Below are 25,735 nucleotides of genomic sequence, written 5' to 3'. Positions count from 1 at the left end.
CCCAGAGTCAAAAAGATGGAATTAATCTTAACAAATAATAAACACCTTTCAATAAATGAGCAAAAAGAAAAACCCATCAGACATAAACACTTAGATCAAACAGGAAGACTGACAAATCTGAACAAATGTCTCCTGTTGAACCACAAGAAAAAGGAGACGTTAAAGTAAATCTCTAAGTCACAGTTATAAGATTATAAGAAGGTATTTACATTTTTCTGAAGTGAAAAATCTTTGATTAAGAAGGACTGTTTTCATTAAAAAACTAATATTCCTAACTGAAAAGAAAACCCAATAGAGGCAGTAAACAAATTAGGTGCAGCAGAAAACAGTGCAGCTATTTTTTTTTTTTTTAAATAAGTGCTTCTCTTTAAAGAAATAGTTTTGATAAACAGCTTCCATCTAGGGATTCCTTTACCCTCAAATTTTGGGTTCTAAAATTTCTGGTAATCCTTTATCTTCTAAGACCCTTTGTCATAGTTTATCACCCTTGTTTTGCCTAAAACACATTTTTATGTAACTTTCTCAGATAGGATGGATGGAACATGATTTTTTAAAATCTTTGTATACCCAGGACTGTTTATTTTGCTCTTAACACTCAACTGTAGCTTAGCTGGATACAGAACTCTTAACTTGAAAATAATCCTTCTATGCCAGCATCATCTCCACCCCGTTTTACTTTTTTCCTAGCACTTATGTCATAATCATCTCTCTTTTACACACACACACACACACTTTTTGGTTTTTTCTTATTTTACTAAAATGTGAGTTCCATATGGGCAGAATGTATTTTTTGCTTGTTTTGTTCAACAGTATTGCCTAGAATAGTGCCTGTCCTTCAGTATGCATCTCATAGCCTTGTGTATGTTTTACTGCTGAGTCTCTTTAATTGGGAAGGATGAGTAGGAGGCCTGTTAATGTGGGTGGGGCTTGTTTATCTAGCAGGTTTTGCTTTGGAATTACCAGTGTGATTTCCAAAATGAGAAGGATTTACTCTGGAGTACTAAATCTCTTCTGGTCATTTCCTTCAGTATTTAAGAGATGTGTTTTCTGCCTAGAAGTGAATAGATGTCACAGTAGCCTTGCTTTAAGGTGTATGGTGTATGTTATATGGGAGAGGTGTGTGTGTGTGTCTGTGTGTAGCAGACAAGGGCAATGGCACCAGGAGTCGCAAGGGTTCCACTCAAGCCTTGGCTTCCTTTTTAGTGTATTTAATCTCACTGTATTTGCCCACATGATTTTTATTTTCCAAAAACAGTATGAAATTCTTTAACTTATGATAATATCCTTCTGTCTACTCCTCTCTGTTGTAATGCATTTTATCTTTTATTGTTATTTTGATCAGGAGGAAAGGGGGGAAAACACACCTGTTTAGTCTCTCATCTTGATCCATATTTGGGAGGACAAATGTTTATGACTGTCTCAGATCTATAGTTCTCAGTTTTGTTTCCTTTGACCCCAAATCAAAATGTTTTGGCCAACTGCACTGGCAAAAAAGTTCATTCAGTTTTAAGTACAAATAAAAGACATATTTCATTTTCACCAAGAACTTTATTGAACGGGTTCACTAACCAAACAAACTTTTTGGCCAACCCAATTCAAACTGTAATATCTCAATTGGCATCTTCCAGCCAACCATTCATTTGAAAATAGCTCAGAAATCTCTTAGAATTTTAATACTGATATCCCTCCAGGATAAACTTGACTAAATGTTTCCCCTTCTTTTATGGCAAGGATTCAAAACAGTCTTCCTAAGTCTTCCCACACACTTCCTTACCATGAGAAAGGAGAATGCATGATCCTATTGGTGGTTTTATGCCCTATTGTCCCTTTTTATCATACCACCAGAGCAATAATATCTCTCACTAATTATGGCCTGATTAGACTCATTGAGCTTCCTAAGATGAGAGAGACTGCTTTATTACCTAATAAACAGGTTAAGCCTCAAGTTTTCACAAGAGTCCTTATCTCATAGGCACTAGGTGAAGAATGTCTGGTGAACCTCATTACTTTGGGAACAATGGAGTATATTTCAGACAAGCATAGCAGCCCGGCAGAGCAAAGAAATTAGGCATCCTTCAACATTCAACATATGTTTCCTGAATGCCTTTTGTGTGCTAGACATCATTCTAGGTATTAGGGAATAAAAGAAAAATGTCTGCCCTCATAGAAACTTATATTCCACTAAAATATACACAACAAAATACACAGTATGCTAAATGGTCATTGCTGTGGAAAAAACAAATCAGAGGAGGAACATAATGAGTGTCATGGAGGAACTTTTGAAATTTGAGGTGGAAGGAAGTCACAAAGTGATCTTTATAGATGTGTAGGGAAAGAGCACTCTGGGCGAGAGAACAGAAAGAGGCCAGGTTCCAGAAAGGGAGTGTGCCTGGGATACAGGAGAAAATAGTAAGGAACCCAGTGAGGCTAGACCTGAGTGAGTTTTAAAAGGAGAGAATTAATGGGGGCTAAATCGTGTAGGACCTTCTGAGCCACTGTAATGATTGTCTTTTACTAGGAGTGAGGGTTCAGGGCAGAACAGGGCCCCTCTGGCTGCTGGGTGTTGAAACCCGACTGAAGAGCATCAGGAAGTAAGCGTGGAGGCCAAGTAAAAGGCTATACTTTTTCACAGCTGAACTCTCTGATCAGTTTCCTTTTCATTCCGGCCCTTCTCACTGCTTCATCTCTTGGCTGTCCTTAACAATGAAAGTTTAGAAATAACACATAGTTACTGACTGTGTCCAGACTTTATGTTTGTATTTTGTTCAGGACAACAGTTCTGAGTACATAACATATAAATTATTGAATACTTCATGCATCATTGTTTTAAACTATCTGCATGCAAGACAAATAACACTAGAATTCACTAACTTGTAATATCCTTGAAGAAGAGGTAATACATAACTCTGACTCATGTATACTCAATGCTAATAGAGAGAGAATGAAAGTAGAGGGTGGAATAGAACAGTAAATAATTTCTATCTACATGATAATCTGATTCAGCAGAAAACTTCCCAAATGTTATCTCTTTTTAACCCGTAGTTATATCAGGTACATATTTTGAGGTTCAGAAAGATAAGAGTTAATTGCAAAAAAAAAAAAAGTTAATTGCCCAATGTCACACAGCTAATAGTTGGTAACCAGAAATCAAGCCCAGGTCTCTCCATCCCAAGACTAGTACTTTTTCTATTGTGCCAGTCTGTGACTTGCTATAGAACTAGGATTTTCAAAGATAATGAAGTGCTAGAGAAAATAGGCATCTGATTTTTGCAGAGTGGGATTGCAAATGAGGAGATGTGCTTATAAGTAGGTAATATCTCCCAAAGCAATTCTTAGAAAGTGGAAAAATATTAATATCTAGATTGAAATTCATCTAAAAGTTACCTGTGGAAATCATGACCTATGAATAAAGTCTAATTAGAGAAAAAGAATTACCTAGCACTTTTAATTTTCTCTCTCTCTGCATCCTATTGTTCTGGCTAGAGAAACTATCTCCTATATTTTAAGTACTGGGAGTGTGTGAAAGAAAGAGAAATGAGAAGAGGAACAGGGAGAATGGCTATAAAAGATGAAAGAATCAGAACTGAGGTTTGAACATAGAGCAACAAAGTGAGGAAGTAAGACGAATTCAGTAAACAATATTGACAACTTGCTCTTTGTAAGCCAGGCAGGCAGGCAGAAATACAAAGCTGACATTTCAGGAATCATCTGCCTAAACAAAAACTCACAACCATACTTTGTTTTTGTCTTTTAGTTGCTAAGTCATCACACTAAATTCTGCTTAAAACCAAGCACAGCCATCCCATCCCCACAGTATCTTCAGGGAATTGGTTCTAGGACCCCTGCAGATGCTCATATAAAATATATATAAAGTAATACAGTATTTTCATATAACCTATGCACATCCCCTGTATACTTTACATCTTCTCCAGATTACTTATAATTCCTAATACAATGTAAATAGTGACTAGTATGCAGTAAATTTAAGTTTTGCTTTTTGGAACTTTCTGGAATTTTTTTAATTTTCAAATATTTTTTATTTCCAGTTGATTGAATCCAGGGAGGCAGAACCCCTGGATATGGAGGGCTGCCCGTATTTAGTTCCAAGTCCTAATGTTACTATAGCATCCATTTGTTGGAAACTCCTACCTCTTAGGCAAATTGTGACCCTGAAGAAATCTTGCACCTTACCAACTGTACTGAATTCAAAAACAATGTACTAGAAGATTTTTTACATATATGAATATATGCTGGGCTAAGAGACAGCATATTATGGCATGTTTTAGAGGAAAAAAAAAGAGGACAACAACAAAAATAATAACAATTCTCAGTTATTATAGTTTTTAGGAATATGAAGGATCTGGTTAGAAGGAAGAGTAAGTCTTAACAGCTAGTCAAAATCTTACCAATTTGATCAAAGGCAAAGAAACTGACAGCACAGGACTCCAGAATCTCATAAAAACAGTGGATTATTCTTTCAGGAATATTTTATTTATCTTCCAGTGAAGATCTTTCCCTAACTCTTTAGCACATGTCATATTGATGTGTTTTATCCAACGGCAAAATGCTTCAACTGAAGAATGGTGTGCAAAGGGAAATGTAGGCTGGCTGTAAAATTTCAGAATCATTCCTTAGACTTTCTGAAAAAGTTATTTCCTACCTGAGGGGCATTGGTAGCCACTAGGAATGCATTTGTCCGTCCCGGGTGGTCATAGTCATGCATGGCAGCTGCCACATACAGAGCCATCAATTCCAGCGCAGGAATGTTTGAAGAAAGGCAGCCATAGCTCTCATCTGGAATCGAGCAGCTCCTCGAAGAAATGTAAGCAATTCGCTCAGGGTTAATTGCTGAGGAGCAAGCAAAATAAAAGCGCATTACATATAAAATCGTTACAGTCAGGCTAAGGAGCTTCCCAAAGGTAATATGATCATCTTATTTGTTGACTTACCTAAGAAATACTCTCTAAACATGGACATAAAATAGTATACTATTTCCAACATACATGCTAACAGAGAGGAGCAGTGTTAAACACGACATGACAGGATTCTCATGATGCTCTGTTAACTCAAGCTAGTGGTGCTCTTTAAAAACCTCTGATTTTCTAAACTTTTGTTATTTAAAGGTTAAACATAATGGCCAGAGTAATAGGAAAAAACAATCTAGAGAATAAAATTACATGAAACACTATAGAGATTTAGGAATTTAATATATTAACAAAGTAAGCATTTCAACATGCATGCTTTTCAAATCTTACCCAAATAGATTTCCTTTCATTTGTAACCCTGACTACACTACTTCCTCTTCTTTTTTCTTTGATGAAGCCCCTTATAAAATACTGTAAAGAAAAACTCTGAAAACTGAAAAGGTATGGAAAACTGAGGAATGATTCAGTCAGTGTAATTCTTTGTATCTTCTAGTTAGAAACAATAATTTTACTATCAGCACTGTGCTTTTGGTGTCCTTAACACCTTACCATTTGTTTCTCCTTTTTTTGTAATTTGGTGGCTATACCTATTTAGATGGTCACTCAAATTGTTTTTGCTAAAGGTATCTTAAAGTATTAAGAAGGAAATAATAAAGTATATTGTGAGTAGACAGCAAAGAAAACCACAGATATTAGATACAAAATTTCATTGGTTGTGCTCAGCAGGGGAAACTTAGAATAATGTCCTGGCTTGTCAAAGTCCAGAAGGACTTTATCATGATTTAGTTCACTTACTATTTTCAATCACAAGGATTTTTTAACATAATAACATAAATACACAATACTGATAATTATAAAGATACCTAATTATTTTCATGCTGTTTATATTTTGCACCTAAATTGAGTTTTAGAATTACCCACACTAGAGCTTTTAAAAATAATTATAAAAAGCAAAAACAAGATACTTAAATGTATGGATAAAGGTATATTTAAACATTTAAGTTTCTAATAAGATTTAAATTACCAATATCAGAGTGAAAACTTCAATTTTTTCTGCATTATATGCATTCTGTAGTGCCCCTAGAATTTAGAATATATATATATAATATCAAAAAATGCAAAAACTCCTTTTAAACTCAGTATATACCTATAATTGACATATTAGGATCTTAATACATTAGTCTGTGTATGTTTAATGTGAAATTACCAGTATAAAAAAGAAAATACATGGCAAGACAACTAAAGGGCCAGACAACTAAACGTAACTACTGAAGATTCCATTTAAAAGGAGGCCTCAGTGAAAGCCATTAGAGATTGGAAAGGAAGAGGCAGAACGCTCTGTTTGTGAATGACACGCTTCTGTATACAGAAAGATCCTAAGAAACCCATGGGAAAAGCATTAAGCTAAAAATAAGATCATAAAGGTTGCAGGGTACTAGATCAAAATGCAAAAAATCCATTTTTTTCCTCCATACTAGGGATACATAATCAAAAAGTGAACCCAAGAGAGCAATTCCATTTATACTAGCATCAAAGAGAATAAAATACTTAGGAGTAAATGTAACAAAAGAAGTGAAAAACCAGTATCCTGAAAAGTAAAAAACATTGTTGAAAGAAATTAAAGAAGACAAATAAGTAGGAAAATATCCATGCTTATGATTCAGGAGACTTAATATTGTTAAGATGGCAATACTCCCTCAAATGATCTATGGCTCAACACATGCCTATCAACACTCCAGCTGGCTTTTTTGTACAAGAGATATATAAGCTGGCCCTAAAATTCATATGGAAATGAAAGAGATCAGATTAGCCAAAACAATCTTGAAAAAGAAGAGTAATTTTGAAGTTTACTACAATGCTTTAGTAACAAAAGATTGTGTGGTAATGACATAAGGATAGATACATAGATCGATGGAACAGAACTGAGAGTCCAGAAATAAATCCTTATATTTATGGCCAATTGATTTTTGGATAAGGGAGCCAAGACCTTGTTGAGAGCCAACTATGCCTTGCATGATACAAGACACTTTCATACATGCTGTTTCATTTAATGTCACATGTTAAAAGGCAGAAATGATGTTATAACATTTAAGAACCAATCATGTGTAGAATAAAGAAATTTTTTCAACAAATGGTGCCAAGAAAACTAGATTTCCATATGCTGAAGAGTGAATGTTAGACCTCTTCCTTACTTCATCCCCTCAAATTAGTTTTAGTGGATCCTAGACCTAAACTTAAGCGCACTATGAAACGTTTAGAAGAAAACATAGTAAATCTTCATGACCTCAAGTTACACAAACCCTTTGTAGATATGACATCAAAAGCATGAGCAATGAAAGAAAAAATTAGATAAACTTCATCAAAATTGAAAAGTTTATGCTTTGATTGTTGTTCAGTCACTCAGTCATGTCTGACCCTGTGAACTCATGGACTGCAGCACACCAGGCTTCCCTGTCCTTCACCATCTCCCAGAGCTTGCTCAAACTCATGTCCATTTAGCTGGTGATGCCATCCAACCATCTCATCTTCTGACATCCCCTTCTCCTCCTCTCTTCAATCTTTCCCAGCATCCAGGGATTTTCTAATGAGTTGCCTCTTCACATCAGGTGGCCAAAATATTGCAGCTTCAGCATCAGTCCTTCCAATCAATATTCAGGACTGATTTTGTTTAGGATTAACTGGTTTGATCTCCTTGCAGTCCAAGGGACTCTCAAGAGTCTTCTCCAGCACCACTGTCCAAAAGCATCAATTCTTTGGTGCTCAGCTTTCTTTATGGTGCAACTGCCACATCCATACATGACTACTGGAAAAACCATAGCTTTGACTAGACAGACCTTTATGAGCAAAGTAATATCTTTGCTTTTTAATATGCTGTCTAGGTTTGTCATAGCTTCTCTTCTAAGGAGCAAGCTTCTTTTTAATTTCATGTCTGCAGTCACCATCTGCAGTGATTTCTGGAGCCCAAGAAAATAAAGTCTGTCACTGTTTCCATTGTTTGCCCATCTATTTGCCATGAAGTGCTGGGACCTGATGCCATGATCTTATGCTTTGATAGACATCATCAAAAAAGCGCAAAGATAACACAATGTGAGAAAATAGCAGCAAATCATAAATTTAATAAGACACTTGTATCCAGAACATATAAAAAACAACTCAATAATGAAAAGACAAATGACCATATTTTTAAATGGACAAAGGACAAATATATACATATGACCTAAAAAACATGAAAAGATGCTCAACATCATTAGCTATTAGAAAAATGTGAATCAAAAAAGCCACAGTGAGATACCACTTCACACCAACTATAGAATGGCTATCAAGAAGACAGATAATGATAAATGGCAGGTAAATTAATATTAACTTATTAATTATAATAATAAATTGGGATCTTCATACACTGCATGTGGGAATGTAAAATAGCGCAACCATTTTGAAAAAGTTTGGTAGTTCCTCCAAATGTTAATCACAGAGTAACCTTATAACCCAGCAATTCCATAAAACTAGGTAGATGGCCAAGAGAAATGAAAACATAAACCCACACAAAAGCTGGTAGATGAATATTCATAGTAGCATTTATTCATAACCGCCCCAAAGTGAAAAGAACCCACATTTCCAATAGGTATACCAACATCAATAAATTCAGAATAATCAACCATTACCTTCCTCTGTCTTGCTGTAAACACTTAAAATCCATTCCCATATATGTTCCTCAGGTTTCTGCCAATATAAATTTAGGAAATTATTTTGGTATTCAGATTGTGGCAGATCTGAGTTTAATTATGGATCACAAAGAAATGAGAGGTGGTCGGACTGGATTTAGAGGTGAACTAGCATAGACCTGTAAGTCAAGAGTCTCAGGTGAGGTTGTTACAAGGTCTCCAGGCAACCAATACAAGGAGAAATGATTGTTTTTCAGCATAGAGGTACAGCAAGATATGAGGGGTTCAGGGTAATCAGATTTCTTGAAATCGACTCACATATTCTCCTTCCAATTATAAGGGTCCTTTCTTTTCCAATCAATACCACAGCTCTAACATAAGAGCTCTACATAACATAGAGCTCTAACATAAGAGGCTTCTCGAAGTGGCTTCTCTCTATAGAGCACGGGTGGAGTGTGTGTGCTTCCACGGCTGTGTCAGTGGGGCTCAGCAGAGGCAGCTCCTGAGCTCTAAAGTGCAGGCGCAATAGTTGTGGCACACAAGCCTAAGTTGTTTGGTGTCATGTGGAACCCTTTCTGGATCAGGGATCAAACTCAAGTCTCCTGCACTGGCAGGTAGATTCTTTACCACTTAGCCACCAGAGAAGTCAAGGAATTCTTTTAACTATCTGGTTCTCTAACCATTCATTAAAACTCTAAACTTCTTATTTCATTTCTTTTTTTTTTTAATTGAAATATAATTAACACAAAACACTGTGTAAATTTAAGGTATACAATGTGTTGATATATTCATATACTGCAATATGATTACCACCTGTAGCATCAGCTAACACCTCTATGACACCACGTAATTATCATTTCTTTTCCCGGGGTGAGGTCAATTAAGATCTAGCCTCTCAGCTACTTTGAACTTTATAAGGTAGATAACCTCTATGCTGTACATTAGCTCTCCAGAACTTATTAATCTACTAACTCCAAGTTTGTAACCTTAAACAACATATCCCCAATTCCCTCACTCCCAGCCTCTGGTAACCACCATTACATTCTCTGTTTTTACAATTTCAGCATCTTTATATTCCATATGTAACTGACATCATAAAGTATCTGTCTGATACTTCGTTTAGCGTAATGCCGTTAAGGCCCATCTGCTGCAAATGGCAGGATTCCCTTCTATTTCATGGCTGAATAATATTCCACTGTGTGTACATGTACACACACACACACACACATCTTTATCCATTCATGGATTATTTCCATGTCTTGGCTATTACAAATAATGTAGTAATAAATATGGAAGTGTATATATCTCTTCAAACTTCTATCTTCGTTTCCTTTGGATATATGCCCAGAAATTGCTCCTTCATATGATAGTTCTACTTTATTTTTTTGAGAAATAAAAATCTCCATACTACTGTTCTCAGTGGCTGAACCAATCTGTCTTCAGCAGTGCACAAGTGTTCCCTTATATCCACATCTTGGCTGAAACTTAACTCTTGTCTTAATGACAGCCTTTCTAACAAGTGTGAGGTGATAGCCCACTGTGCTTTTGATTTATGTTTCTCTGCCCATTTTTTAAAAATTGGATTGTTTTTTGGTATTAAGTTGTATAAGTTCTTTATGTATGTTTGATATTAACCCCTTACACTCAGTATATGAAATACACATATTTCCCATTCTGCAGGCTGCCTTTTCGTTTTTAAAATTTTTTTCCTTTCCTGTGTAGAAGCTTTTTAGTTTGATGCAGTCCCACTTGTTTATTTTTGCTTTTATTGCTGTTACTTTGGTGGCATAGTCATTTTTCCTATTCTCCACTGTAGTCAAAATAAAGCAGTGCATTTCATAGTCCTCATAGTCTTTGTTTCTACCACAATTTTCCATTTCAGCAGCTACTTGGTTTTCCAAAGAAAACTGTCTTCTACATGTACTTTATTCCATAATATTGTATAAGGATTTATAACACTGCTAGTAAGAACTCAGAAGGAAGTGAGGAGCACAGAAAACAGACATTGCCTTAGGGAATACTCAAATCATCTTGAACAGGGTGATGGTAGAAAACTTCTGTTAAAGACACTGCCAAGAACCCATTATTGGAAAATAAGGAAAGGGGTCATTGTTAATAAGGCAGCAGAAAGCTTGGTTGAACTGTATTTGTGGAATACAAAACATGTAAAAAATGAACTTAGATATTTAGCTGAGGAGATATCCAAGGAAAGTATTAAAGATAAGCCTGCTTTCTTACTGTTTGAAATAAAATGTAAGAGGAAAGTGAGGAAGAATTGCTAAGCAAGAAGGATCCAGGATTTGGTAATCTGGGAAATTCTCAACCTGTCCAGACTGCAAAAAATACTAGAAGTGAGAGATTCACTGTCAGGAATGTGTACTCTGGACAGAAAACCAAGGTTATAGTTGTACCACTTTTTGCTAATTCCTCTGAAGGATGAAAAGGTCAGGGTCAGAGACATACTTGAAGATGCTATGCTGCTGTCTTTGAAGAAGGGGCCATTAGCCATGGAATGCAAGTGGCTTGTATAAGTTGGAGGGGGCAAGGAAACATTCGTCATTGGGGACACCAGGAAGAAAACAGTCCTGCTGACACCTGGATTTTAGCTCAGTTGAAGGTTTTTCAGACTTTTGGATCCAGAATAATAAATAATAAGTTAATAAATTTGTGTTTTGTTTTTGACCACACCGCATGGTATGTGGGATCTTAGTTCCCTGACTAGGGATCTAACCTGTGCCCCCTGCAGTGAAAGCACAGAGTCCTAACCACTTTGGCAGGGAATCCCCCAAATTTGTATCATTTTAAACCACTTAGTCTGTAGTAATTTGTTACAGGAGCCATAGGTAAATAATACAGATTTTGGCACTTGGAAGTAGAGTATTGCTGTAACAAATATCTAAAAATGTGAAGGTAGCTTTGGATTGGGCAGTGAGTGAAGGCTGAAAAAATTCTGAAGAGTATGATAGAAACCAATAAAAGACATTAATCAATATATTCAAGAAGTTCACTGAACCCCCAAATAAGATGAATACAAAGAATATAACCTGAGTGTACCATAGACAAAGTGCTAAAAACCAACAGCAAAGAGAAAAGGGACATAGTACCTACCTTTAAGGAGAAATAAGACTTATGGCTGATTTGTCAACAGATATTACAGAAGATATAATGATATCTACAAATGTGTTGGAATAAAGATGCATTCTTCTAGGATAAAATAAATACATACATTTACAAACAAAAAGGCTGAAGAAAATGATCTCTATGGAAGCACAGAACTACTGGAAAGAAGGAAGAACACTATGAAAGTAAATATGGATAGCAGACAAAAATGAATCAGTGACATAAGGCAAATCCATCAAACAATGGTGTAGTACTTTAGACTAAACCACCAAAGAATGTGAAGAAGTGGCTAAGACCGAGACTTTTACACTGATTAGTATGATAACAATTCTCAGGCATTTGTTAACTGAGCAAATTCTGTCCTGATTTGTGTGTATTTCTTACTGGAGTATTTCTCCTCTCTTTTTTTCAATGTTTTAAAATTTTGGCTGCACAGCTTTCAGGATCTCAGTTCCACGATCAGGGATTGAACCCAGGCCATGGAGTGAAAGCACTAGATAGAAGTTTTCTCCCCTCTTTTATATACTAGAATAAGAGAGCTGTGAATGTTATATTTTATCACATTTGCATAAATACAGTTATATTTATGAAAAGGAAACAAAATTTGAATGTTAACAATTTTTTTTAATATCACTGTTTAAATACTTATGTGAAGCTTTTAAACATGTCCCCATCTGTTGGGAATGTTACATATTTTAAATTTACATGATAAACCTAAAACAGGAAAAACAAGAATTGAAAGAAAAGCAAAACAGATTATCACAATATTCAGGATATTGGCTATCTCAGTGAAGAAGCAGCAGGGTGGGACACAGAAAAAAAACATGGTAAATTGAGTAGTATTGAATCTTCAGATGGATAGTAAGTTTCCCAATTTGCATTCATCAAAATTTACATAATACTTTATATAAACCCCTGGTGGCTCAGACGGTAAAGCGTCTGCCTACAATGTAGGAGACCCGGGTTCAGTCCCTGGGTTGGGAAGATCTCCTGGAGAAGGAGATGGCAACCCACTCCAGCATTCTTGCCTGTAAAATCACATGGACAAAGGAACCTGGTAGGCTACAGTCCATGGGGTCGCAAAGAGTCGGACACGACTGATCAATTTCCCATTCGCTTTATATGTACCAAAGGTTACTTAATAAAAATGCTAAGAGAACAGAGATAATGAAATGAGATAGTTTGATTTATAATGCCTAATGAAATACTTTAAGGACAGATTAGTAGAAGGGAGTACCTGTTTCATTTCCTGCTCCATGATCACTGTGGATCTGCTGTAGGCCGGGAATGGGCCGTGTTGTCAGATACCAAACAGCATGTAGGACGTCTGTGGCATGTATACGATTGTGATCTAAAGTCACCAAAATGTTTTACAGACATGGTCATTTTGTTATTTTTAACATAGGACATTTTAAAAAGTACTTTCTAGTCTCACTGTATCCTCCTAAATAAAACATATGGCTTAGAATAATTTCCAACAATTAGGTTTCTGTTTCGTCTTATTTTATCAAGTTTCTTGATGTCTCTTTTATAAACTTTCATGTATACTATGAAAACACAGTACAGGGATCATAGAAAAGGCATCATAACCAGGGCTAATTTACTTAAGCGAACTTTGCTTGTTTTTGGACCATGCCATTTGGCTTATAGGATCTAGTTCCTGAAGCAGGGATGGAACCCATGCCCACCACAGTGGAAGCATGGAGTCCTAACCACTAGACTGTCAGGGAAGTCCCCAGAGAGTCTTATCTTAACCAGTATATCCCAACTGGACGTGACAGTGAAGACTCCTCACTGTGGCTTTCTTTTTCCCATTCCTTTCTTTTTCCCATTCCTCTGATCTTGAAGTACACCTTAAAGTATCATCTTATTCCATTTGTAAAATCAGCCACTTTTCAAAATACATACTTTGTGATAATTATAGTACATATAATGCACATTAAATTATTAAGCATCACTATTATTAATGAATCATGCCAATTTAAGAACAATTGGCTATTTCTCCAAAGAATGTCCCCCTGGAGGTTAAGTGTAGAATGAATCAACACATAAAGAAAATTGTATCTTTTCCTAATATAAAATTAAAATTCTATTTTATCATAAAATCAAATTGCCATTAAAAATTATTCCACAAGTCAGGACACAGTTAAAAAACAAATTCTGTGGGTAAATTTTAAACATTTTAAAATAAGAAATTTAGGAAACTCATGACAATATTACCAAACATCTGAAATGATAATGTATTCATATAAGTAATTATTAACACAGAAAGCTCATACTATATAATTATGTGAAAAAGCAGACTATAAATAGGTATTAATAGTATGATTCACTTCATAAAAAATAAGTATATGTATAAGAAAAAATCTTGAAGGATACATACCAAAATATTAACAGCAGTCAGTTAACTCTGGGTAGGAGGATGTAGATTTTCTTTTTAAATTACTATTTTTCAATTCTTCCAAACATGCAATTTAAAAAGTGTTTAAGGGACCACTAAAGGGGGTTTACAAGGAATTTCAAAACCAGTATTATATCAAGTTAAATAATATATAATACTTACAAGGAATGTCTCGATAACCATTTTCTAAAGCATGAAAGTAGTTCATGAATTGTACAGTGGGAATTTTAAATATCTCCAATAAGCCAGTGTCTTGAAATAGGGTATACACAACCTAAATGACAATTAAAGAAAGTACACTTTAAAAATCAGAATTTCTAATTGAGTATAATGTTTTGTGATTTGCATTGGCAAAGCTAACCATGTATATGTCTCTAACTTAATAATTTTAGAAATTTCCCTACAATGATTTCTTTCCAAAACATGAAGGAAGATACTACCCCAAAGCCCTTGAAAACCAGAGAACAATTACCATATCATGTCCTAATTTTAAAAATTTTCCACTCTTCCCTTCAGCTTTTCAGTCACAAATTATCGAAGGGCTTATGAATTGTATTCTAGTATAGCCCTAGGCGTTAAAAAGATGTCAGAACAATATATTTATCACATTTCTGACCCTAAATTACTCAATGTGATGCTGCTGCTGCTAAGTCGCTTCAGTTGTGTCCGACTCTGTGCAACCCCATAGATAGCAGCCCACCAGGCTCCCCTGTCCCTGGGATTCTCCAGGCAAGAACACTGGAGTGGGTTGCCATTTCCTTCTCCAGTGCATGAAAATGAAAAGTGAAAGTGAAGTCACTCAGTTGTGTGCGACTCATTAGCGACCCCATGGGTTGCAGCCCACCAGGCTCCTCTGTCCACGGGATTTTCTAGGCAGGAGTACTGGAGTGGGGTGCCATTGCCTTCTCCGACTCAATGTGAAAAACTATGTTTTCTTTCACATATTTAATCCTTGTGTTCTCTCATTTCATGGATACTTTGGAGTTAATGACAGTGATATTTCAGGAAGGTTAATCTGACCCTGTTGTGTGGACCCGTCAGGAAGAACCTTGAGTCTGGGTGGTAAAGAGGAAGAATTTTTCCATGGTTCCAGCATGAAGTGGACCACCTGGCTTTGGGTAAAGCACAGGGAAGACAGGTGAAAAAGATGAAGCCTAAGAAACGCTGGGCTGGAGGAAGCACAAGCTGGAATCAAGATTGCAGGGAGAAATGTCAATCACCTCAGATATGCAGATGACACCACCCTTATGGCAGAAAGTGAAGAAGAACTAAAAAGCCTCTTGATGAAAGTGAAAGAGGAGAGTGAAAAAGTTGGCTTAAAGCTCAACATTCAGAAAACTAGGATCATGGCATCCGGTCCCATCACTTCATGGCAAATAGATGGGGAAAGAGTGGCTGCTTTATTTTTGGGGGCTCCTAAATCACTGCAGATGGTGATTGCAGCCATAAAATTAGAAGACGCTTACTCCTTGGAAGGAAAGTTATGACCAACCTAGACAGCATATTATAAAGCAGAGATACTACTTTGTCAACAAAGGTCCATCTAGTCAAGGCTATGGTTTTTCCAGTGGTCATGTATGGATGTGAGAGTTGGACTATAAAGAAAGCTGAGTGCCAAAAAATTGATGCTTTTTTTTTTTTACTGTGATTGTTCCCTAATTTTTTTTTTCCATTTATTTTTATTAGTTGGAGGCTAATTACTTTACATCATTACAGTAGTTTTTGTCATACATTGAAATGAATTAGCCATGGATTTACATGTATTCCCCATCAGCAGATGAATGGATGAGGAAGCTGTGGTACATATACACCATGGAATATTACTCAGCCATTAAAAAGAATTCATTTGAATCAGCTCTAATGAGATGGATGAAACTGGAGCCCATTATACAGAGCGAAGTAAGCCAGAAAGATAAAGACCATTACAGTATACTAACACATATATATGGACTTTAGAAAGATGGTAACGATAACCCTATATGCAAAACAGAAAAAGAGACTCAGATGTATAGAACAGACTTGTGGACTCTGGGAGAAGGCGAGGGAGGGATGTTTCAAGAGAACAGCATTGAAACATGTATGTTATCTAGGGTGAAACAGATCACCAGCCCAGGTTGGGTGCATGAGAATTGATGCTTTTGAACTGTGGTATTGGAAAAGACTCTTGAGAGTCCCTTGGACTGCAAGGAGATCCAACCAGTCCTAAAGGAGATCAGCCCTGAGTGTTCATTGGAAGGACTGATGTTGAAGCAGAAACTCCAATATTTTGGCCACCTGATGCTAAGAGCTGACTCATTTGAAAAGACCCTGATGCTGGGAAGGATTGGGGGCAGGAGGAGAAGGGGATGACAGAGGGTGAGATGGTTGGGTGGCATCACCAACTCAATGGACATGGGTTTGGGTGAACTCCGGGAGTTGGTGATAGACAGGGAGGCCTGGCGTGCTGTGGTCCATGGGGTCACAAAGAGTCAGACACAACTGAGCAACTGAACTGAAGTTTCAGTCCAAAGAACTAGATCACCTTTCATGTCCTTTTAAATCTTAAGATTCAATAAAAAGTGAACCTTTATTACTTTAGTATAAATTAAACCCCATTATTATGGACAAATAAACTACTTTTCATATATACATAAATTATAAGTACTTTATAATAGATTGTGCTTATATATATATGACTTTACATATTTAGGTTTCTCTTTTCAAATTTTCTACTGAAAACTTTATTTGTGAAAAAAAATAATTCAGTGAACAATGCTGAATTTATTGCTGATGTAAACCAATATTATAATATTATAATCTTTAGAGTTTGCTTTTTATAAAGATTCAAGGAAAAATTAAAGCAGTAGAGATATGAAACAAACCTGACTGAGGATCCTTCCTGATTTCTCTCCCATCTTTTCTACAAATTCAAAAATTTGAAAATTCCAGTTACTCATATTTTCTATTAATGAGTCATAATCTTCTATTAAAATCATATCCTGTGATGCTTCTTGTTCAATCTGTACATGTGGGGGGAAAAAAACCAAACCAACTTAACCTTACCTTTTATAAATATTATATCTGCAGCTAAATGAGAACACTTAAAAATGAATAAAAAATGGTCAATATTATTTTCTATAATGGTTATTCTCAAATATAAACTGTACTTCCTAATAATTCTCTTTGTAGAATGTTATCTCCAGACAAATATAAACATGTCTACTACGCATCAAAAGACTTAACGTCATTATACTACTTTTATAAATAAAAATATTTTATTTCCAAAAGACTACACAAATCTAAAATTCATTAGGATAACATAGTAGAGAGAAACTTAGATCCTTATACTGACATTTGTTACTAGGATAACTTCTCAAAGGAAATGGATGAATTTTTTTCCCCCTAAAAAGCTTGAATTTTGAAAAAAAAAAATTAAAAAAATCCTATGATTATAGTAGATTATTTTCATTGTTTTTAATGACTACACATACTTTATTGTCTCAGTGTAACATATACGATGAAATTAATAGCATAAAGAATATATTGACTATAAAACTAAACAAATGTGTTCATTTAAAAATGAATGCACTCAGTTCTAGGATGAGTTTTTATTTTTTTTTAATTCAAGGTTTTCTTTTTTTTTATTTTTATTTTATATTGGAATATAGTTAATTTTCACTGTTGTGTTAGTTTCAGATGTATGGCAAAGTAATTCAGTTATACATACACATATATCTATTCTTTTTCAGATTCTTTCCTCATATAGGTTATTATAGAATATTGAGTCGAGTTCCCCGTGCTATACTTTAGGTCTTTGTTGTTTATCTATTTTATATATAGTAGTCTGTATATGTTAATCCCAAACCCCTCATTTATTTAAAGACATTTTTCTTTCAGGTGTCACAGCGACTTTTCAATAAAAACTTTTAAGAAAATTACTGTATTAAAAGCCTTGTTCTGGGCAAAAAATAATAAACTTAGTACTAACTAATAATATATTTCACCTTAACATAATCATATTGAAAGTTTATCTTTTACATTTGGTTGCTCTTCTTTCTGTGCTGCTTCTTTTAGGTGATTATCACCTTCCCAAAGTAATTTCCTGAAGTCTCTGTTCTCTGTTTCCACTTCTTGTTGAGCTTCGGTAAGGCTGAATGATGCTTTTGAGAAAATGGCATTGTCTTCATCACCTTTCAAAACATATATAAAGTAACAAACAAGAATAAAACTTGTCCTATATGAACAACTTTATAGGAAAAGTTTGTAAAAAATATTCAGATAAATTGAACCATACTGGCATTCAATCTAAACTGACACAATTAAGTTGTATCTTGCTGGACCATTTGGCATGGGTACCTTGTGCTCAGGCAGTGTTTCACCTGATATAGCTACTCATGGATGAAAGAGATGGGTGAATATTCATTGTAAAAATGAGAAACTGAGAATGTCAGTCCCTCTCAATAGGAATTTTTTTTAAACCAATTTCATGTAAACAATTCCTAATACTTGAAATTATTTGAGTTTTGGATATGAAAATTCTAAACTCATAACTATGGATGAGATTAAGGCACATCTAAAAATTAAAATAATGCCATGAATTATTTCACTGCTAATGTCATTAATAATGTTCTTTTCACCAAATTACATGGAAATGGGATGCATTGCATGGAAATGGATGGCTAATAGTGTTCATTCATATACAAAAAAATATTCATACTCATTCTATTTGTAATAGACTAAACAAGAAACTTTCCCCAAACCTATCAACAGTAAAATAAATAAACTGTAGTGTATTCACACAATTGAACACTGCAGAGCAAAAAGAATAAACTACAACCACATGCATCAATATAGTTTTTAAAAATACAATGTCAAATGAAGGAAGACACACAGGTATACTCTGTGATTCTCTTTATGAAAAGTTAAAAAAACATATCAAAATTGATACACATGAATACTGAAAGACAGGATAAACATTATCTTTGGGGGGGCAATTCCTGGAAGCAGGAATTTCTGAGGTGCTGGGAATATTTTATTGATCTGGATGCCGATTAGATGTGTATGTTAGATGTATGAAAATTTATCAAGCCACAAACCTCAGGTTTATTTATTTTTAAATATGTAGGGATTTTTTAAAAATAAAATGTTTTTTTGAGTGTTTTTAAGAGCACTCATTTGAGTTGACTTTCAGAAAAACTAGGCTTATTTATTCATTCATTTTTATTGAAGTACAGTTGATTTACAAGGTGTGTTAATTTCTGCTGTAAAGCACAGTGATTGTTATTCATATATATTCTTTATTATCTTAATTTTTTAAATTAAAAAAATTTATTTTGGCCCAGCAGCAGGCAAGATTTTAGTTCCTCCAAAAGGGATCTATCTAATCTGCAGCCCCTGCAGTTAAAGTGCAGCATCCTAAAACACTGGACTGCCAGGAAAGCCCTACATTCTTTGATAGTCCTCTTTTCCATTATGATTTACCATAAGACACTGAATATAGTTCTCTGTGCTATATAGTAGGACCTTGTTGTTTACCCATTCTTTATAGAATACTTTGCACATCTGCTAAAACCTACCTCCCACTTCATCTCTACCCCAACCCCCTCCCTCTTGGCAACCAAATGTCTGTTCTCTGTGCATGACAATCTAGTTTTAGAACATTCACATCACCTCAAAAGGGGCTAGGTGGTTAAAGAACCCGCCTGCCAAAGCAGGAGGTTTGGGAAGATCCCTTGGAGGAGGGCCTGGCAACCCACTCCAGTATTCTTGCCTGGAGAATCCCATGACAGAGAAGCCTGGTGGGCTACAGTCAGTCCATGGGGTCACAAAGAGTTGGACACGACTAAAGTTGACTTCAAAAAATATCCTCATGCCTATTTACAGTTAAACCTTATTCCCAGGCAACTGCTATTCCAATTAACTATAATCACTATAAATCTGCATTTTCTAGAATTTCATATAAATAGAATCAAACAGTGTATTATCTTTTGAGTTTGGTTTTCTTCACTTAAAATAATGTTTTAAAATTTATACACATAGCAGAATATATCAGAAGTTTGTTCTTTTTTTGTTAATTAGAATCCTACAATATTTATTCAGTTACAAGTTGATGAACATTTGTATCATTTCCAGTTTAGCACTATCATGAATAAAGATGTCATAAGCAGACACAATCCTGTCTTTGAGTGCTCTTATTTTTTCTCAAGTAAATTCTTATCCTTGTTAGTGCTGAATGATATGGTAAGTTTATGTCTTATTTTTTTGTTTGTTTGTGTTTTGGTTTTTTTTTTTTTTTGGCTGTGCCACACAGCATGCAGGATCTTAAGTTTCCCAATGAGGGATCAAACCTGTGAACCACTGGACCACCAGGCAAGACTCTATGTCTAACTTTTAAAGAAACTGTCAAAATGTTTTCTGAAGAGGGTTTAACATTTTCTATTTCCATCAGCAAGGTACAAGGTACCAATTTCTCTGCATTTTTGCCAACACTTGGTATTGTCTTTTTGATTATGCCTATTCTTGTTTACTGGTATCTCAGTATATTAATTTGCATTTCCCTAACGACGTTAATCATTTTTTCATGTATTTACTACCCACTCTCTATATCCTTCATATCCTTCACCAAAAGTCTTTCAACAGAAAATATAAAATCTTTTGCTTGTGTTTTAATTGAGTTAGTTGATTTCTTACTATTGAGCTGTAAAAGTTATACATCACAGATACAAGACATTTATCGGATGTATAACTGCAAATTTTTCTCCCAATCTGTGGTTTGTCTTTCATTTTGTTATTGGCATCTTTTGAAGGCGAAATAAGTTTTGAAATCAGGTAGTATCAGTCCTCCAAATCTGTTGTTTTTCCAAATTGTTTTGACTTTTAGGTCATGTGTATTTCCACGTAAATTTTAACACCAACTTGTCGACTTCTACTTTAAAAAAAAGCCTAGTGGAATTTGATCAGAATTGGGATGAATTTATAGATCAATTTGGAAGAACAGCTCTGTTAAAAGTACTGTTTTTTCCAATCTGTTTGCTATTGCAACATCTCTCAATTTATTTAGACTTTAATTTTTCTCAACAATCTTTTATAGTTTTCAGTTTATAAATCTATATTTTTGTTAAATTTATTCTAACTTTATTCTTTTTGATACTCTAGTTAAGTGGAAATATTTTTTCTTTTTGGTAGTTTTATTTATTTTTGGCTGCACTGGTTCTTCGTTGCTAGTGCCTCTGGTTTTGGAGTGTGGGGGGATACTCTCTAGTTGCAGCGCATGAGCTTCTCATTGAAGTGGCTTCTCTTGCTTCAGTAGCTGTGGCGCATGGGCTTAGCTTCCCTGTGGCATGTGGAATCCTCCTGGACCAGGCATTGAACCTGTGTACCCCTCACTGGCCAGGGAATTCCCGTGGTGTAGTTGTAAAGAATCTGCCTAGAACGCAGGAAACCCAGGTTTGATCTCTGGGTTGGAAGGATCCCCTGGAGGAGAAAAATGGCAACCCACTCCAGTATTCTTGCCTGGAAAATTCCATGGACAGAGGAGCCTGGAGGGCTACAGTCCATGGGGTTGCAAAGACTTGGACACAACTGAGCATGCACACACACACACACCCCTCACTGGCAGGTGGCTTCTTGACCACTGGACCAATTGGGAAGTCCTAGAAAGGTTTTCTTAATTTCAGTTTATGGGGGTTCATTTCTGGTATACAGAAATACAGTTGATTTAAAAAAAAAAAAAGAAATACAGTTGATTTTGTACACTGATTTTGTCTCTTGTGACTCTGTGTGGGTGTGTGTGTGTATTCTTTGGAATTTTTAAACAAATGATCTGTGAATAAGAAGAGTTTTATTTATTTCCATTCAGGAATTCCTAATCTTTTTATGTTTCTAGAAATTTTTCTGGCTAGAACCTCCAGTACTATATTGAATAGAAGTGTTTAAAGCAAAAAATCTTTCTTTTATTCTTGATCCTAGTGGGAGAGCATCAGTCTTTTTCCAGTAAGGATGATGTTAAATTTGTGTTTCTTTCAAAGATGCCTGTAATCAGGTTGAAGAACTTTCCTAATACTACTGGTTCAAGTGTTTTCATCATGAAAGAGTGTTGGATTTTGTCAAATGTTTTTTATTTAATTATCATGTGATTTCCCACCCCCCCCTTTATGGGGCGTATTACATTCATTAATTTTCAAATGCTATACTACCCTTGCATTCCTGGTATAAATACCAATGTCATGAATATGACATTTTATATGTTGCAAGATTCAGTGTGCTAGTATTTTGTTAAGGATATTGGCAATGTTGGTCTCTAGTTGTCTTTTTTTGTGATGCTTTTGTCTAGTTATGGTATCAGAATAATACTGGTTTTATTTATAGAATGAGTTGGGAAGTTTGCCCTCCTATTTTTTGGAAGTATGTGAAGGATTGGTCTTCTTTGTTGTTGTTTTTTAATCTTTTAAAATGTAAACCCTCAAAACTATTAAATGATACACTACGGAAGAGTGAATTTTAGAGTATGTGAAGAGACTGATATTCACCTGTAACCCCTGAAAGGGCCTATCTATTTCTGGTTTATCTTTACTCTTAAGATGCAGTACTGCAGAGTTTACCAAGTTAATCCTATCATGGCAAACTTTCAACTCTAATCTTTATCTCCCTAGTCCCAAGAAGCTGTCCCACGAAGCTACCAAAAGGGACAGTTTGTTCTATCAGTACTGGCCCCTCTGGAAGCAGCAAACACCTTTTGGTAGCCCCAGACTCGAGATTATCACTTCCTTAGATTCTCTCCTCCTCCAGGTCTCAGACTGGATATTCCGAGGAGCCTATTAGTTCTTCAGCGGCTTCAAGCAGATTGTTGTTGCTGCTAATATTAATGGTTTGTAACTTTTCTAGCTACCTTCAGGAGGTATGTTGCTCTGAGTTACCTAGTTAACTATTACTGGATTTTTGAGTCACCCGTGTTTTAAAATTATAAAACAACTATAATTTTATCACCAACAATATTCATTTTTTGAGGGTAAGTTTCAGAATGATATAACTTTCTAAATTTTAAAACAACTTCTTTGTGTAATTATTAAAATGTATGCAAACCCTTCTGAGCTTACATAATGCAATTTAAATTTCAATGTTAATATAATTTCACTATTTATGAAGCCTAACTGTAACATAAGACTATGTTAATTTATACAGCACATTTTTACCCTTCAAAATACTTTCACCATCTATTATTTATAATTTGCTAATAACTCCTCTGTAAAGAAGATAAAACATTGTAATCTTCGTTTTAAAGGTGTATATCTTAACTCATTTATTCACGTTAAAAAGGAATGTTAAGACTGTTCTTAGAGACACAGGACTTCTGTAGTCTCACCTGACTCTCCCTTGAGGCGGTCTGTACTGGACTCTGGTTCAGATGCTGAGTCATATTTCAGTATTTGATGGCCACAGCTTGTAAAATAAAACAGGTAAATATGCATATATGACAAATGAGACAAGTTTTGTTTTTATCTAAATACAGTCAGAAAATCTGTTTTTTTAAACTGTAAGATCCCAACTGCAAAATACCCTAATGTTCCAATCTCTCTATAAACTTAATAGGCTTCATCCTAGAAAACAACTTTGTCCTTGTGAAGGTAATAACATATTTTGAAAGTAACCCTGGGATCGGAGGTAAACAGTTAGTACTGTAAAAGCAGAAATGAAAATGAACATCAAATGAACTGGGTACTATAAGTAAGTACTAAATTAGTACATAAAATTATTAGTACTAAAATAATTTTCATACATTTACTGATATCTTATGATGGATAAAATACCATTATATTTCCCTTTAGATGGAGATCATTTAGCTGGGAAATGAATAAGAGCAGGGAAATGAGGAAAAAGTTGTTTAGAATAAAAACTACTACATGGAGAAAAGGATATAGTATTAATCATCTAGTTATAATATAGAACTAGAAAACTAGGAGTACTTTATTAAAATAACCTATATTTTGAAACCATAAACATCTGGGAAACTTACCTGTTACATAAATTGCTATCAGAATTTCTTAGTTGCTGATAAAAATCTGGTGAATTGGGTGGATTGCTTAGAGATTTGTGTAAAATGACAGTTGGTTTAGTAAGAAGTTCAGCAGTATCAGGAAATTCTATAGGGGATCGGTTAGTTGGAGAGCCAGCAGACACTGGTCCATGACTGGGAGAATTCAGGCTTGGTAAACCACCTAAAAAATTGAAAGAGAAGAAAGAGATATTATGTATGCATCATCTGTTTATTGTCTATGTTAGGGTACTTATAAAGAGCATTCTCCTTCTTTAAAGAAAGCAAAGTATTTACAATTAAATGATAAACTAGATTTCTACATGGAGCTATCATCAAGACATTCTACGAATTCAGGCAGAATATAGGCTATATTTGTTATCATCAATGACTGTGGAATAAACACCCCGTGGCAGGATGACACATAGTAGTAAGTACTAAGAGTACGAGGAAAATGTGCATAATAATAACATGTGTACACAATAATGTGTGGCACAGTTTTTCCTAATCCATATTGATCTTTATCTTTCACATTTTGTGTACCTACCAGCCTGATTAGCCATTTTTACCATCTTTACTGTATTTTTTCAATACAATAAAATTCATTTTTATTTCAGAAACAGAGTTCTTAGTAGCACTGAGCAAGTTGAGCATGATAAAATTATATGAGCATATGATAAAATTATATGAACACAACAGCAGATCCCTTAAAAAAAAGTCTACATCTTTCCAGCTCATTCATTCATTCAACAAGTATTTGAGAGCCTATTATATGCTGGAAAATGTGCTGGGTTTCACAACAGAGATAAGATGCCATCCCTACAATGTTCAACAAACCTAAAAAAGGCTAGTGGAAAATGCAAAGAAGTGCTAAGTGAGTGTTAAACTAAGGGGAAAAAAAGTGCTTCGGAAATACATCCCTAATCCTGTTGATTTATTCAAGAGCCTTTGCTAGTTGCCTTCAAGGCAACTAATACAACTAACACAACTAATACTAATACAACTAAGGGGGTAGCTGGAGAGGTGTAGGTAGATTTAAAACTTTATTTCAAGAAAAGATTCAAGTAAAGTGAGAATCAGAGAGGAAAGCAAATAACAGCTATTAAGGTATCATGGTATTTTCAGACATAGTTACAGATGTGTGTGATGGTTAATTTTGTGTGTCAACTTGGCTGGGCTATCATGCCCAGTTGTTTGGTTAAATTCTAGTCTAGATGTTGCTGTGAAAGTATTTTTCAGATGCGATTAACATCTGAATCACTAGACTGAATAAAACAGATTACCCTTTGCAATGTGGGCTGGCCTCATTCAATTTCTTAAAGGCCTTAAGAGAAAAAACTCAGCCCCTCCAGAGAGGAAGGAATTTTGCTTGCAGACTGCCTTCAGAGTCAAGACTGCAACACTGACTCCTGCTCCAGTTTCCGGGTTGGCAGCCTGCCCTAATAGTTTTGAACCTGGCAATCTGGCAAGCCAATCCCCATCAATCAATCAATCACTCTCTCCCTCTCCAATATATATGTATGTATGTATGTATAGGTATATACACATGCACAAACATCCTATTAGTTCTGTTTTTCTGGAAACCCTGACACATACAATGTGTGTTCTTTTATTTAAT

The 25,735-nt window shown here is 35.2% G+C and overlaps 1 protein-coding gene across 4 annotated transcripts in view; it reads right to left on the bottom strand.

The window, feature by feature from the left end:
* The window catches only part of PDE3B (phosphodiesterase 3B), a 185,302-nt gene that overhangs the window by 34,383 nt on the left and 125,184 nt on the right, over window positions 1-25,735 (bottom strand). For all 4 annotated transcript variants that reach the window (XM_070473408.1, XM_070473409.1, XM_070473407.1 and 1 more), the window contains exons 6-12: window positions 24,100-24,301; window positions 23,449-23,525; window positions 18,126-18,277; window positions 16,970-17,107; window positions 14,271-14,382; window positions 12,945-13,058; window positions 4,661-4,848 (exon numbers count right to left, since the gene is read on the bottom strand). In XM_070473408.1, the coding sequence (XP_070329509.1) occupies window positions 4,661-4,848; window positions 12,945-13,058; window positions 14,271-14,382; window positions 16,970-17,107; window positions 18,126-18,277; window positions 23,449-23,525; window positions 24,100-24,301 (983 nt within the window). The remainder of the gene's footprint in view (window positions 1-4,660; window positions 4,849-12,944; window positions 13,059-14,270; window positions 14,383-16,969; window positions 17,108-18,125; window positions 18,278-23,448; window positions 23,526-24,099; window positions 24,302-25,735) is intronic.

This window comes from Odocoileus virginianus, chromosome 10, assembly GCF_023699985.2.
Source record: "Odocoileus virginianus isolate 20LAN1187 ecotype Illinois chromosome 10, Ovbor_1.2, whole genome shotgun sequence".
NCBI lineage: Eukaryota > Metazoa > Chordata > Mammalia > Artiodactyla > Cervidae > Odocoileus > Odocoileus virginianus.
The sequence above is the reverse complement of the archived record's forward strand: the minus strand, read 5'-3'. Positions and strand labels throughout refer to the sequence as shown.